Raw genomic sequence first — 16,934 nt, forward strand, 5'->3', positions numbered from 1 at the left:
TGCGTGTGTTTGGTGCTGTCTGTGTTTGTGTATGTGTGTGAATGAGAGACAGTGTGGTGCTGTGTGTCCATGTGTGTGTGTGTGTGTGTGTGTGTACAGACAGCTTGTTATAACCACCTCCCAAAATACAACACTGTGTATGGAAAGCATTATCCGAATTGAATTATCGAATTGAACCAAATCGATGGCATGATGATCGTAACCGAATCGTGAGCCCAGTTTAGGTTCACACCTCTCATCAAAAACTCCAGTTACTATACACTTTCACAGGCCTTTTACATGAAAAAATAGCAAAATCTCACACTTCATTTAAGATAATATCCAAAAAAGAGTAATAAGTGCATGTTAAAGTATTATTAAACTGTTTTCAGAGGGATAATTCACCCAAAACTGAAAAATACCCATCATTTATTGTCCCTCAAACAGTTCCAAACTTTGTTTTCCTTAAAGTGTTCCTAATGAATAATTTTGTTATAGTTTTATATATCCATTCATGATATTTAAAAACACCTTCTCATTATACACAGCGCAGAATCAGCTCTTTTCTGATCACTTCAATGATGCAATCTTTCTAAACCCCGCCTGCATAGATTTGTGATTCAACACCTCCAGTTACTATACACGTTCACAGACCTTTTACATTAAAAACAGCAACATCTCACACTACATTTAAGATAATATCCAAAAAAAGAGAGTAATAAACACATGTAATGTTTTATTAAATTGTTTGGAAAGGGATAATTCACTCAAAACTGAAAAATACCCATCATTTACTGTCTCAAATAGTTCCAAACTTTCTGTTTTCCTTAAAGTGTCCCTAATGAATAATTTTGTTATAGTTTTATATATCCATTCATGATATTTAAAAAGCACCTTCTCATTATACACACTGCAGAATCAGCTTTTTCTGATTGGTTCAGGGATGCAATCTCTCTAAACCCCGCCTGCATAGATTTGTGATTCAACACCTCCAGTTACTATACACTTTCACAGACCTTTTACATTAAAAACAGCAACATCTCGCACTACATTTAAGACAATATCCAAAAAAAAGCGTAATAAGCTCATGTTAAAGTATTATTAAATTGTTTGGAAAGGGATAATTCACCCAAAACTGAAACGTACCAATCATTTATTGTCCCTCAAATACTTCCAACTTTTCCATTTTCCTTAAAGTGTCCCTAATGAATATTTTTGTTATGGTTTTACATATTAATTCATGATATAAAAATACACCTCATTATACACAGTGCAGAATCAGCTCTTTTAAGATCAGTTCATGGACGCAATCTCTCCAAATCCCGCCTCCATAGGTTTGTGCATCAAAACTCAAGCTACTATACACTTTCACAGACCTTCTGCATTTAAAAAAATTGCAACATCACACACTACATGTAAGGTAATATTTAAAACAGAGTAATAAGCGCAGGCTCAATCTCTCTAAACCCCGCCTTTCTGAGTGCATACCATGCTCTGATTGGTCAGTGGATTTGTTTTTCCTGCACAGAAAAAGCATTTTCTTAAAATGTCGGAAATAAATCGGGCTTCAACAACATTGGTTATATGCAAAATAAGACTGTTTTCTGGCAACCAACAATGACCACAGACTGACATTATGCAAGTTGTTATAATTCTGCATAGGATATAACTTTCACAGACCTTTAACATAAGAAATAGCAACATCACACTGCATGTAAGGTAATATCCAAAAAAAGAGTCCACTGAAAGAACACACAAGAAATGAACACACAAGAAATGACTTTATGGTGTGGTAAAATCTAATAGATTTACTCTCATATTTTTTAACCTGTAATATTAAGTGTCAAGGATAACTAGAATTTTCTAAGTATTTAGCATTTACACATTTACTTCAAGTAACAAATGAAACGAGTGGAAAGAGTTAAATATTAATATTCATTTACTTGTAATATTTGAATATTTTCTAATCGTTGCAAACTTAGTAATATTAGGTACATTTTAATAATTGATATGTCGTATTGGATGTGTAGTTCGCAGAATGCTTTGCATGGGACTGAATTAAGAGTAGAATATTTTGAAAATAAAAGCAATCTTAGGTGTTTAAATTAAAGAGAAAGACTTTGAGTTTGAGTTTAATCATCATTAGTCTGAAGATTAAGAAGAATTTTGAGGAAGGGTTTTTAGTTTTGCAGTTACCACCTTTCAGAAGAGTAGCACTCATGCTTTGGATCTTCGCATTTTTTTTTCAACATTAATGTTTGATGCTTCACTCAAAGAGCCATAGCTATGCTAACACTAATCCTGAGATCAGTAAGGGTTTTTTCAGTAAGTAAATTTGTTCTTGGGTTCAATTTGCTTAAACTAAAGTGAAGTAACTAATTCCAAGTCAGTGGAAATGTGTGTTTTAATTAAGCAAGTTATGCCAGATGTACTAATTTGTAACTAATAAGATTTATTAAAATTATTATTATTATTATTATTTTTAAAAAGCAGTGTTTTTGCTAAAAAATGTGAATAAATATAGAGTAAAAATTTTAGGATAATCAATTAACTGTTACTTTGTTAATTTAGGAGTGTTAGATTAAACATTAAGTCAATTTTACATTATATTGACAAGGTAATTCTATCAGTTTTCAAAGGATAATTCACCCAAAACTGTAAAATACCCATCATTTACTGTCCCTCAAATAGTTCCAACTTTTCCATTTTCCTTAAAGTGTCCCTAATGAATCATTTTAGTTATAGTTTTACATATTAATTCATAATATTTTAATAAACAGTGCAGAATCAGCTCTTTCATGATTAGTTCATGAATCCTAATCTCTTTAAAACTCGTCTTTCTGAGTGTACACCATGCTCTGATTGGTCAGTGGATTTGCTTTTTCCTGCACAGAAATGTCGAAAATGAATCAGGCCTCGACTACAGCTAAATTGTTTATGTCCAAAATACGTTTTCGGGCAACCAACAAAGACCACAAACTGGCATTATGCAAGTTCTTATAAACCTGCATAGGTTTGTGCATCAAACCCTCCAGTTACTGTGCACTTTCACAGACCATTTACATTAAAAACACAGCTACATTACACAGGTAATATCCAAAAAAGCATAAGTAGGGCATGTTAATGTTTTATCAAATTGTTTGCAATGGGATAGCTCACCCAAAACCGAAATGCACCCATCATTTACTGTCCCCCAATTAGTCGACATCCACAGTACGAAAAAATTAAATAATGAAAGTCAACGTTTCCAACATTTTTCAAGTCACCTTTTTGTGTTCAACAGAAGAAACTCAACGTCTTAAAGAACAAGTAAGTAAATGATGACCCTATGAGCTATCCCTTTAACACAGGGATACCCAAACTCGGTCCTGGAGGGCCGGTGTCCTGCAGAGTTTACTTCCAACCCCAATTAGACACATCTAGCTAATCAAGCTCTTTCTAGGTATACAAAAAATTCCAGGCAGGTGTGTTAAAGGTTGGGCACCCCTGCTCTAACAGGAAAAACCGAATAGCACACACAAACACAGACCACCAGGTTGACTTACCAGGCCGTCGCAGTTACTGATAGCCACCGATGCTCCCTGTATGTCCGTAATGTCTCCCACATACAAGCAGCCACTCTGCAAAGGCTCGAACCGTGAGCCGCCAGATTCCTGCCACTCCATCTTTGCTCCGGGAGCCACCAGGCGCTCGTTGCGGCGAAGTCGCAGGTGAAACTCCCGGCCGAAGACGGTGAGGTTGTAGTAGAGGCGCTGAAAGGCGTCTCCTCCGGACTCATGGTGGGCGTGGTCGGCCGATGCCGCCTCTCTTCTCCAGCGCCTACGGAACTGCCCGTCTGCTGGACCGACTGATACTGCATGGGACACGAAGCGGCCTTCTGCATCTGTCAGAACGGGCTTTACCAGTCCATAGTCCCCCAGAACATGCTGCAGGGAATCTGTACACAAACACAGACAGTCAACGCTAGAGCATCGGCATCTACAGTGAGGGAAATAAGTATTGAACATGTCACTATTTTACTCAGAAAACATATTTATAAAGGTGCTGTTGACTTGGTGACATCCGAAGAAATCCATATATGCAAAGAAAACAATGCGTAATAAAATTAAATGATGCAGGGGAAAAGTATTGAACACATGAAGAAAGGAAGGTGTAGTGAAAGCTCAGACAGCAGCTGAAATCTTTCAGTAGATCTTCAGCACCCCTTTACTCTTCATCAGTGTAAATGAATATCAGCTGCTTCAGTCCAACATCTACATTAGCAGATGATGAAGATTAAACCAGGGTGGACATTTCAGCAAGACAATGACCCAAAACACAGCCAAGGAAACTCTCAAATGCTTTCAGAAAAAGAAAATCAAGCTGTGGAATGGCATAGCCAACCACCTGACCTGAATCCAATAGAAACTACAAAATAAAGCTCAGATTTGATAGACGAGACTCACAGACCCATCATGATTTTTACACTCTGTTGAAGTCTTCTTTAGAAATATTATTCCCATCGGCGCCAATAGCCTAGTGGTATTGTGTGCCGACATATAGCACCGACATGCTCACGGCGACCCGAGTTCGATTCCCGGCTCGAGGTCCTTTGCCGATCCTTCTCCTCTCTCTGTTCCCAATGCTTTCCTGTCTGAAATCTCCACTGTTCTATCATAATAAAGGTGAAAAACCCCTAAAAAATTATTATAAAAATGTAAATTATAAAAAAGAAAAGAAATATTCCCAGGAAAAAACATGACGTGTTCAATATAATGAATGTCACTAGTAGGCATGGGCTGGTTTAAGATTCTGGCGGTATGATAACCTTGGATAAAAATGTCACTGTTTCACTGTATTGCGATTACTGCTCTAAAATATCTTTTAGTCATGAGGTCTGTGCAATATATCGTTCAGCATTGAGATATCACAATGTGTGTGTCCGCAATAGTCACATAGCAGGATATGCCATGTTGAGTTGCGATTATAGTTGATCAAAATTCATGAGATTTGTGGAATCATTGCAAAGTATAACCCTAACAGAGTGAAACTTTGCCATTTGCATGTTTTTAAAAGGCATTTCAAAAGAGTTTAAAGCATTTCAGCACACAAAAAAAGTACATTTGTAACTTTAATGAGGAATTTTATTGAATTAATACAATGTATACCTTAATGATCGGCAGCTAGCTCTCTGCAGCTCTCACATGGTCGCCCACTGAAGCTAAGCAGGGCTGCATTTGGTCAGTAACTGGATGAGAGACCACATGGGAAAGCTACGTTGCTGCTAGAAGTGGTGTTAGTGAGTCCTGCAGGGGGCGCTGAAGCAGCGGTCTGTGTGGATCCTAACGCCCCAGTATACTGATGTGGACTTCATACTGCTCAGTAAGCACCGTCTTTTGGATGGGACATTAAACTGAGGTCCTGACTCTCTGTGGTGGTTAAAAATCCCAGGATGTCCTTCAGAAAAAGAGTAGGGGTTTAACCCCAGCATCCTGGCCAAATTTGCCCACTGGCCTCCGTCCATCATGGACTCCCAACCATCCCCATATCACAATTGGCTTCATCACTCTGTCTCCTCTGCACCAATCAGCTGGTGTGTGGTGTGCGGTCGCAATTTGACTGCCGTCGCATCATCCAGGTGAATGCTACACACTGGTGGTGGATGAGGAGATTCCCCTATGTGTAAAGAGATTTGAGTGTCCAGAAAAGTGCTATATAAATGTAATGAATTATTATTATTATTATTATTATTATTATATATATATATTTTTTTTATTATTATTAATGATTATTATTAAAGGGACACCTATGATAAAAAATCTACTTTTCAAGCTGTTTGGACAGCCATATGTGCATGTATGGTGTATAGACCGTCATATTGGGGTGATATAAGCACACCCAGTGCTTTTTTTTCAATTTACCAACATAAAAAACGGTGGACCAATTGGAGCTGTTTTCAGATCGACCGCAACTTTACGTAGGAGAGCGGTCCCCCCGCCCACCAATATTGATTGACAGGCGCGTCATCATATCCTCAGTTTGTTGATTCACGTCCGCCATTTTCAGCGTGAGTCGAAGCGATATCATTAAAGGAACACCCTAGCTCTATTTTTAGATGCAAGGCTCATTGGGCTCAACACAAGAGCAATATTCTCCACATTATCGCTCTAATCGGAATTATTGGTTGTATCTTTAGGTAGGTTTGCAAACATGTGTACTTCTCATTGAGTCTACCTTATACTTCAGCCGTTTGCATTTCTCGCGATCCCAGAAGCTCCCTGTGATCTTAACTAGCATGCGTTTTAGAATTCTAAACATCGGTTTCTATCAGGGTACACTCAAGTCGACTGTTGGGCGCCGCGGACCGCTGCAGAAACCTATGTTTAGAATTCAAAAATGCGTCGGCTTCGAGCGGCACATCCGGTGCCTCAGTCAAAGTTAATTCAGTGTGCGTGGTTATTAGTTTCTGTGTACAAGCTCAGCACTTGAAACTAGCACACAGTTGGCTGTAAAACTGTACAAAGACACAAATGATTTTGTACTCTCTGCTTGGTCTGTGTCAGAGTCGTACATGTACGACTGAATGGTGATCCTCTCTCTCCTTCTCCGTCTGCCTGTCAGACTCTGTTTCAAACACAGAGCGGGTGAGCTCATGGTTCCGCCCCCCTTGTTACGTTGGCGGGAAGCCGAAACTAATTTACATGTGAAGCAACACACCCATAAATCAGCACACCCATAAATCAACTGTGGACACGCCCCCAACATGACACTTTTTAACACATTATAATAAAAAAATCTGAACTGTGTTTTAAACTGAACCTAAACTGGCACACTCAGAAGAGCCATAATATTAATATTACATCATAAAAAAGAGGTAAACTATGGGCCCTTTAACTCATAAAGCACTGTTTATTTAACTTTTTTCACTGCTCTATAATAATTATTCTGCTTGCAATTTATTTGTAATTTTTTATACATGATTTACACCCTTACACCCAAAATCAGCCCCATCAATCTCAGTTAATGATTTCTTTCCAAATAGAGCTATTCAAGCCATATGGCTAAATTGTATTCATATTGCAATATATAGCGCAGAAAAACAAAAATATTGCAATGTCAGACTTTTTTCATTATGGTGCAGCCCTAAATGTCACTACGCTGCTTTTCTTGTGACGGCTTGCAGAAACATTGTTTCTTCTGGCACTGCGAATTAAATTTAGATGTGTTTATGTTGACACTTCAAATGCACATTCCTCTCCATGCAGCGAGTAAATGCACATGAGATGCAGCGGGTCAGACAGGTCTGGGTGAAGAAACACATTAACACTTGTTTGACACCATCATTTTCAGATTTAACGGCGCCTGTTTGTGCACAGACTGTGCGAGACGGGATGAAAAAGTGTGTTATGTTAGTCTGTCTGTAATTATACATCTGCCTCCCTCTCGTGAAAGAATGAGATAAATAAATGCACCCTTCTCAATATGCCTTGTTGTTTTCGATGACAGCCAGATGCTTGATAGATGTATTTACAATATTGAAATATATTAAGAAGAAACAACAACTGACTGTTCAACCTGTCTCAGAATAAACTTAGTGATCAACAATGCCCTGTAATATACAGAAATGTCATTTACATTGAGCTCTGCTGATTATAAACATGCACAAAAATGTCCCATGCACCTAAAATGCACTAAATATTACACATGCTTTAAAGGGCAGCTATTTTACCTCATTTACAGTTTTTATAATATGTAAGATAAGCCTTTGGGGTCTCCAGAATGTGTCTGTAACGTTTCAGCTCAAAATACCCATCAGATCATTAATTATAGTCTCCAAAATCTGCCCATTTTGGTGTCTGAGTACAGATTAGCTGTTGATTAGCCTGTGGCTTTAAATGCAAATGAGCTGCTTCTCCCCGCCCACTGCTTCCATGTGTATGTCTGCTTCTCCTGTGTTACATCAGATAAACAGCAGTCAGTATTAGACATACTTGTCAACACTGGGATGTGAAAATAAGCATATGCCCCATTCACTGTATAACATTCTGGTTAAAGAGCAGCGAATGAATCTCTCATTTAGATTTTTCATTTGATTACATTAAATCAGTGTTTCCCAACCCTGTTCCTGGAGGCACACCAACAGTACATATTTTGGATGTCTCCCTTTTCTGACCCATTAACTTCAGGTGTTGGAGTCTCTTCTGATGTTATGATTAGTTGATTCAGGTGTGTTTGATTAGGGAGAGGTTGAAAATGTGTACTGATGGTGTGCCTTCAGGAACAGGATTGGGAAACACTGCATTAAAAAACAGAGGTGTCACTATAAAAATGCACACATCTGACATCATAATGAAAGCATTGCAGAAGACAAAATTAGTCGTGTTTGAAAGAAAACCCACTAAGATCGACATCTTTAGGTGTTATTATTATTATTAATTATGTGTTTACGTCTGTTTAAACACGCACCCAAAACCTACACTTTCAATTCGCTTCAAATCACGTGTACAGAATCCGTTTGAGAAACAGCGTCCATTTATCACTATGGAATGCATTAGCTGAGGCATGGGCCGGTTTAAGATTCTGACGACCTTGGATAAAAATATCACGGTTTCATGGTGTTGTGCTCACTGCTCTAAAATATATTCTTTTTAAATGTCTGGGTAAAAAACAACACTTTTTCCCCCTTTGAAAACAATATATTCTATTTTTTTAAAGATTGAAAATATTTTGGAGCAGTAAACCTGTCAGGCTAAATAATTAAAATGGATCATAGACTTGTGCTGTCGTCATTAGTTGCAAAAACACAGAATTCTTTACAATTTAATACAACATCTTTGGAGATCTTTTCTGCTGGAGATACTGTTGTCAATATAAAAAAAGTAAATAAAAAGTCTTACACATACCTTAGGAATGGTATTACAGAAAATTTTGGTGGTTTTAAAACCTTTGCTTTTCCAAACCGCGGTATACCTTGAAAACAGTTAACGCCCCATGCCTACGCACCACTATATGAACTGACTGTTTTGAGGATTGCATAGAAGGGGCAATGGTGCCTGCAATGGAAAGGAAGGGAACCCCTCCATTTTTACATTTATTTCAAAGTGAGATAAGATAAAAGCACAGAACAGATTCACATTTAAGAGCAAGGGGTGCCCCCTGGTGTTTCAGTGGTATGGGTTGCATTTAGGGAGGATTTGCTCTTTTATGTTTATTGCCACCCTTCATAGAAGGATTGAAAATATGGGAGAAATACGAGAATATACCTTCACGGGATGATAGCGGGATACAACTGTAAAATACGGGAGAATCCCGGGAAAAACGGGAGGGTTGACAGGTATGGTGATAGAGACAGACACCAATGAAGCTTAAATACAGCTCAGTCAAAAATACCTATTAGGTTTATTCCATATATTTGTGCTGGAGTTTATTCAAGCCTTTCCGAAATGATAAGTCACAGACAAATGCTGTTTACAGTACACTGAAAATGATATTCAAAGATGATTCCTTGGATTTACTAAAAAATTTTACGTTAAGGGGTTGTAAACAATTTATTTGGACTGAATTTAAACAAACAAATTAAGTTGAACACTATTAAATTTAATTTGTTTGTTTTAATTCAACACAAATAAATTGTTTGCAACGGTTATGCAGAGATCATTTTTTTCAGTGTACACACACACACACACACACACACACACACACACACACACACTAGCGTTTACTGACTCCATGCGGATGTGGTGATTATATTGGTTAAGAATTACAGTGATTTTACTGTCTTTATTACAAACATGCTCTGTTTTACAAACATTTTAAACTTATAAAACTCACAGAGAGTTGAACAGATATTTTAATCTCAGTTTCTTTGCTAATAAATATTCAGTGGACATGTGTATACATGTTATTATAGAAACATGACACCTGTCAATCAATCAGTGGGTGGGGAAATCCGCACTGCTACGTCACGTTGTGGTGGGCCTCAAAATCACTGGGATCTGTGTCCTATTTTAAAGTAAAAAAAAAATTTAAGAGACTTGTTGGGTTTATATCACTCCAATATGACAGTGAACACACTATACCTATACACAGTTCTGGCTAAACAGCTTACAAAACTTGATTTTCATCATAGGCGCCCTTTAAATTGACTTTAAAACTAAAATTCCCCTTCAAAAAAGAAATGCTGAGCACACTCAAAATATGACATTTGCCATTTGTTCAAGCTACTAATTTAAAATGAACTGAAACAACCTTTATGTTCAGTTCACTTAATTTAATATTTTAATAATACTTAATTTAATAATAATAATAATAAGCCAACTTCATTCCTTCTGTTGTCCCAGCACAAACCGATTGTGTGGAACCCGGCAATTTTACAGTGCACATCCACTTATAACACAAATAATATTTAATGCACAAATTGTCACACTGCACCTTTATTAAACTGCTCATTCATCCTTTATAACTCACCTATGATTCTCAAAAATTCTGCATATTCCTATGAATGTGCCATGTGCATATATGATACTTCACAGCACTCAATACACCTGATGCACATACAGTAAATGCTGCATACACCTTTCATACCTCGTGCAAGAAAATGCCCCTATCCTTCCCAAATCCTGCACGCACCTACGATGCTCAAAATGCTCCACAGATCAATAAATGCACAAACACGTATTAAGCCCAACACTATCCTTAACATGCTCAAGTTAATTCTCAAACATATTGCACACATCTATAATGCTCAAAACGCTTCTCCTACATATGATGCTCAAAATGTTCCACAGATCCCAGGTCAATTAATGCACAACATGTATTAAGCACAGCACTATCCTTAACACACTCAAGTTCATTCTCAAACATATTGCACACACACCTATGATGCTTTAAAATGCTGTCTAGGTGGGCAGCTCACCGGGTTTTGAGACATATATGTCAGATCAAAGTGATGCTGAGCTCTGCATCTCTAAATACTCATATTTATCACAATCCCCAACTCACAGATAACCACAAGTCACCAACAAACCGAAAGTTGCAACATAAACAGTAACCATTCACTGTTTCTCGTCCAAAACCAAAAGTTGATGGTGTTTTTAAGTTTCTTTTATTGTGTAGACGCTCTCAAATGTGGAGAATGGATCGGTAACATTACTATTATTATTATTATTATTATTTAAAATCGATATCCTGCAATACTTCCGCTCTCAGACAGATCAATATCGTCAGAGCCCCCGTCAAAGATCGCGAGGAGGAGACGAAATAAAACATTTCCAGCTCAGATCTGGATCTCCAGCAGCATGTGAAACAAGCACACTTCACAACAAACAGTAGGAATAATGACACAGCACGCGAGAATGCCACGGAGAAGCTCCAGAGGACAATTATTGTAAAACAGCAGGAATAGCCCCGTGCCATAAGTTTCGGGGATGGGGGACAGACAGTGCGCAGAGCTCCAGGGCTGATGCGCACTGGGGTGGTACCGGGCAGGACAGCTCGCGATGGGATGCAAGTGTAAATAGGTAAAGACAGCCGCACGTACCTATGCTACTGGAGATATAAAGGCCGTTCGTCTGCAGAAAGATCGGCAGTGTGATTAGGATAGTAAATCCGGCCGCGAAATCCATGGCAGCTCCGAACTGCGCAGGTGAGAGAGACGGACTTTGGGATCCAGCGTGTTAAAGTTCCCTGCGCGCGCGACCAGCAACCGCCACGCCAGCAACAGCCGCCCGCAACTTACTGCAAAGTGCACTAGGAGAGAGCGCGTGCTTTTCTCTCTCTCTCTCTCTCGCTCACTCTCTCTCTCTTTCTCTCTCATACACACACCCTCTCCCTCCTCACCGACTCTTACTAGGTGGTTTCTCTGTCAACACCTGAATGCGCGCTCACGCTATCTCTGTTGTATATGTTGAATATTTAACAATTAAAATCGTGCAATTATGACATCAACATCATAAACGCACATGCAAGCTCTTTTTTGTTGTAAATGCTGATTATTTAACAAACAAAAATTGTGTAATTATGACATCCACGTTACAACCGCACACGCGCGCGCTCTCTCCACGGGGATGCGCTGTCATTTTTGACAGCGCGGCGATATAAATATGTGATATTTGTCATTCTTCTGTGTGTTAATACACATTTTAAGTGGCTTTAAATGGTTTTACAAATGACGCTGCTTCACGTGTGAAACTTTCAGAAATGAAATGCTGCTTGCTTGTGTGTGTGTGTGTGTGTGAGGTTGTATTCCTTATGACCTGCTCAAACTTTTTGCAGCGCTTCATCACGTTCAGCATCCTCTCTGCTGGAGCAATAGCGCCCCCTTGAATGCACAGACATACACAAACACACACTGTCACAGTTAGGCTCAAGTACCCCTTCAAAAACATTGATGCGTTGATTAAATCACTCTTAGCATCATCAATAATATCAACTACAGTGTGTGTAATCCAAACCTGTATACTATTACACACAACTACATTATACTTATTTATGCTAACACTTTACAATAAGTATCCATTAGTTAATGTACTTACTAACGTGAACAAACTATGAACAATGCATTAAAATATTCATATTAATGATTAATGAAAATACTGTTAGTTCTTGTTAACTCACAGTGCATTAATGTTGACAAGCATGAATTTGGATTTTAATAATGCATTAGTAAATGTTAAACTATGATTCATAAAAATATTGGGTAACACTTTAAGTCACAATTCATGCTATTAAACCATTAACTAAGACTATTAGCTCAATAAACTGCTAATTAGCTGCTCATTAATAGTAAGGTAGTAGTTGGGTTTAGATTTGAGGACATAACATGAGATCATACATTATAGCTAATATCATGAATATCATAAGGTAATAAGCCAATGGTAAACAGCTTGAATTGTGACAAACTTAAGCTACGGTCACACTGCACTTTTCTCCCCATAGACTTCCATTCATACGCACGCGAATGCATCAGACAGGAAACGCAATCTCGTGCCACAAGTTCGCAGTTTCACTGCGGTGCAAAGTTCAAGCTTGGTGAACTCTGAACTGCGAAATCGCATCACTTGACTGCGTGAGACCAATCGAGGATCAAAACATGACCTCTCTGGACAGAAATTTAAAACATGGACCAATCGCTCGCTTTTTGAAATGTCTAATCATCTTGTTTAAACCCGCCCCTTTTCGCAGCGCCGCAAGACAGAATATCGAATGCGGAAACTGTAGTGTGACCGCAGCTTAAAAGTATTATGAAATACTGTTCATACTTACACTCACCGGCCACTTTATTAGGTACACCTGTCCAACTGCTCGTTAACACAAATTTCTAATCAGCCAATCACATGACTGTAACTGTGCATTTAGGCATGTAGACATGGTCAAGATGATCTGCTGCAGTTTAAACTGAGCATCAGAATGGGGAAGAAAGGTGATTTAAGTGACTGAACGTGCCGTGGTTGTTGGTGCCAGACGGGCTGGTCTGAGTATTTCAGAAACTGCTGATCTACTGGGATTTTCACACACAACCATCTCTAGGGTTTACAGAGAATGGTCTGAACAAGAGAAAAATCAAGTGAGCGACAGTTCTGTGGGCGCAAATGCCTTGTTGATGCCAGAGGCCAGAGGAGAATGGCCAGACTGGTTCAAATAACCACTCATTACAACCGAGGTCTGCAGAAGAGCATCTCTGAACACACAACACGTCCAACCATGAGGCGGATGGGCTACAGCAGCAGAAGACCACACCAGGTGTCTCTCCTGTCAGCTAAGAACAGGAAACTGAGGCTACAATTCAATTTGATGGCTACTTCCAGCAGGATAACCCACTGTCATACAGCCCGAATCATCTCAGACTGGTTTCTTAAACATGACAGTGAGTTCACTGTACTCAAATGGCCTCCACAGTCACCAGAACTCAATCCAATAGAGCACCTTTGGGATGTGGTGGAACGGGAGATTCACATCATGGATGTGCAGCCGATAAATCTAGCAACTGCGTGATGCTATCATGTCAATATGGAGCAAAATCTCTGAGGAATATTTCCAGTACCTTGTTGAATCTATACCACGAAGGATTAAGGTAGTTCTGGAGGCAAAAGGCGGTCCAAACTGGTACTAGTAAGGTGTACCTAATAAAGTGGCCAGTGAGTGTAGTCCATATCAGTATATAAATCAACTAAAATGAACTAATAAAACCTTACTGTAAAGCGTGATGCTAATTATTATTATCCTCTGTCAGATGTTCATGTAATGGCCAAACATTTCAGTTGAAATGATATGTGTTGATTTGTTTAACTGGTAAATATATGCGAGAGGAATCAAATGGTATAAAAATATAAAACGACATAAGTAAACAAAAATAATTAACTATGAAAAGCTGTAAAATGGCCAATTAATGAGATGTCGGATGAGCAAATAAATGTAAGTTTTCTTGCCAGGGTTTATTAAGAGAACATGTTACAGTATATTAAGCAAAAATTATACAGCATCCTTTATTTTCAAATCCAGGCAGCATTCACACTAATGCTGAGTTGACTAATTAGCAGAAATTCAGCTAATATTATAATCTTTTATTATAGCCAAATTCATTTCCCAGTGATGGGTTGCAGCTGGAAGGGTATCCGTTGCGTAAAACGTACTGGATAAGTTGGCAGGTTCACTCCGCTGTGGAGACCCCAGATTAATAAAGGGACTAAGTTGAAAAGAAAATGAATGAATATACTCAAATTCAAGTTTGTGCTAATTAAAAAAGAAAAGCGCAGAGTTTTAAAGAAAGAGATTGAATGAAGACGAAGATGAAGCTGACATATCACAACAAAAATAAAGACAGCTGTGTGTAAAAGGGAAATCAATATAATTTCTGTAAGTGTTCTTACTGTAATTTGTGTTCAGATGAGCAGATAGCCTTTCTGAGATGCGGACAGAGGATGTCCTTGGTAGGGTCAAACACATGGCATCCATTCGTTTGCATGCATTAACATACTTAATGAGCGATGGGACGGATTTTAATTTTGCTCTTGAAAGGTTAGACTCCTGAGCATCAGGTTTAGAGAGTGTCAGAATTAATCTGACATACTCATTAAAAAGCTGCCAGACCTTATAAAAGCATGCTACTATTGGTGAAAATGTTTGGAAACACGTGACATTAGACGTTACTGCATCTTCACAGACATATACAGTAAATATACACTCACCGGCCACTTTATTAGGTACACCTGTCCAACTGCTTGTTAACACAAAATTTCAATCAGCTACTCACATGGCAGCAACTCAATGCATTTAGGCATGTAGACATGGTCAAGATGATCTGCTGCAGTTCAAAGCCAACATCAGAATGGGGAAGAAAGATGATTTAAGTGACTTTGAACGTGGCATGGTTGTTGGTGCCGGACGGGCTGGTCTGAGTATTCAGAAACTGCTGATCTACTGGGATTTTCACACACAACCATCTCTAGGGTTTACAGAGACTGGTCTGAAAAAGAGAAAACATCCAGTGAGCGGCAGTTCTGTGGGCGCAAACGTCTTGTTGATGGCAGAGGTCAGAGGAGAATGGCCAGACTGGTTCCAGCTGATAGAAAGGCAACAGTAACTCAAATAAACACTCGATTCAACTGAGGTCTGCAGAGGAGCATCTCTGAACACACAACACGTCCAACCTTGAGGCGAATGGGCTACAGCAGCAGAAGACCACACCGGGTGCCTCTCCTGTCAGCTAAGAACAGGAAACTGAGGCTACAATTCACACAGGATCACCAAAACTGGACAATAGAAGATTGGAGAAACGTTGGCTGGTCTGATGAGTCTCGATTTCTGCTAAAATATTCGGATGGTAGGGTCAGAATTTGGCATTAAAAACTGCCTTGTATCAATGGTTCAGGTTAGTGGTGGTGGTGTAATGGTGTGGGGGATATTTTCTTGGCACACTTTGAGCCCATTAGTACCAATTGAGCATCCTGTCAACGCCACAGCCTACCTGAGTATTGTTGCTGACCATGTCTGTCCATCCCTTTATGACCACAGTGTGTGCCAATCATCTCAGACTGGTTTCTTGAACATGACAATGAGTTCACTGTACTCAAATGGCCTCCACAGTCACCAGACTTCAATCCAATAGAACACCTTTTGGATGTGAGGGAATGGAAGATTTGCATCATGGATGTGCAGCCGACAAATCTGCAGCAACTGCGTGATGCTATCATGTCAATATGGAGCAAAATCTCTGAGGAATATTTCCAGTATCTTGTTGAATCTATGCTACAAAATATTAAGGCAGTGAATCCCGGTACTAGTAAAGTGTACCTAATAAAGTGGCCAGTGAGTGTAGATGTATACAATTGAAGGCAAAATTATCAACTCTTCTGTATTTAAACATAATAGTTTTAATAACTAATTTCTAATAATTTATTTGCTCTTTGCCAAGAATGTCATAATACTTTACTAGTTATTTTGCAAGATACTAGTATTCAGCAAAAAGTGCAACTTAAAGGCTTAACTAGGCTAACTACAGTAAAAAAAAAATCTCATAATTAACAGTTTACGTATTTTTGTGTGCTTTATGTTTATTTACGGTTGTGAATTGCATTATGGGATGTTGATCTCTGCTCTGTCGACTTTTGATGTTGAAAATTCAACTCTACAGTTTAACAAAGTGACTTTTGTTGACATTTTAGTAGTTTTAAGAATCAATATCTCGAGAGATAAGTGTGTAAAATGACAGAAAATGTACTGGCAGTTTATTACAAGGCTTTTGTAGTGTGATATACACTGCAAACTATTAAAAAGCACTGCAAACTATTAAAAATGTTCATAAAACTCACTTTTTAAACTTTTAAAGGTTGAAAATAGTTGGAAGAAAGATCAAGCTCTCATAATGTAATTCAAAAGTATAAATAAACAGGAAAAGAAAAACATGAATCACAAAATATGGAAAACTGCTAATTTACAGGTATGTGTTTAATGTGTAGGCAAGTTAAATAGGCAAGTTT

At 38.5% G+C, this 16,934-nt stretch overlaps 1 protein-coding gene across 1 annotated transcript in view; it reads right to left on the bottom strand.

The window, feature by feature from the left end:
- Positions 1-11,700, bottom strand: part of LOC130240216 (A disintegrin and metalloproteinase with thrombospondin motifs 2-like) — a 371,942-nt gene extending 360,242 nt beyond the window's left edge. Inside the window, exons 1-2 of the mRNA XM_056471639.1 lie at positions 11,498-11,700; positions 3,525-3,916 (exon numbers count right to left, since the gene is read on the bottom strand). Of these exons, the coding sequence (XP_056327614.1) occupies positions 3,525-3,916; positions 11,498-11,582 (477 nt within the window). The 5' untranslated portion in view covers positions 11,583-11,700. The remainder of the gene's footprint in view (positions 1-3,524; positions 3,917-11,497) is intronic.
- Positions 11,701-16,934: the final 5,234 nt, after the last annotated feature.

The sequence above is a fragment of the Danio aesculapii genome, chromosome 14 (genome assembly GCF_903798145.1).
Source record: "Danio aesculapii chromosome 14, fDanAes4.1, whole genome shotgun sequence".
NCBI lineage: Eukaryota > Metazoa > Chordata > Actinopteri > Cypriniformes > Danionidae > Danio > Danio aesculapii.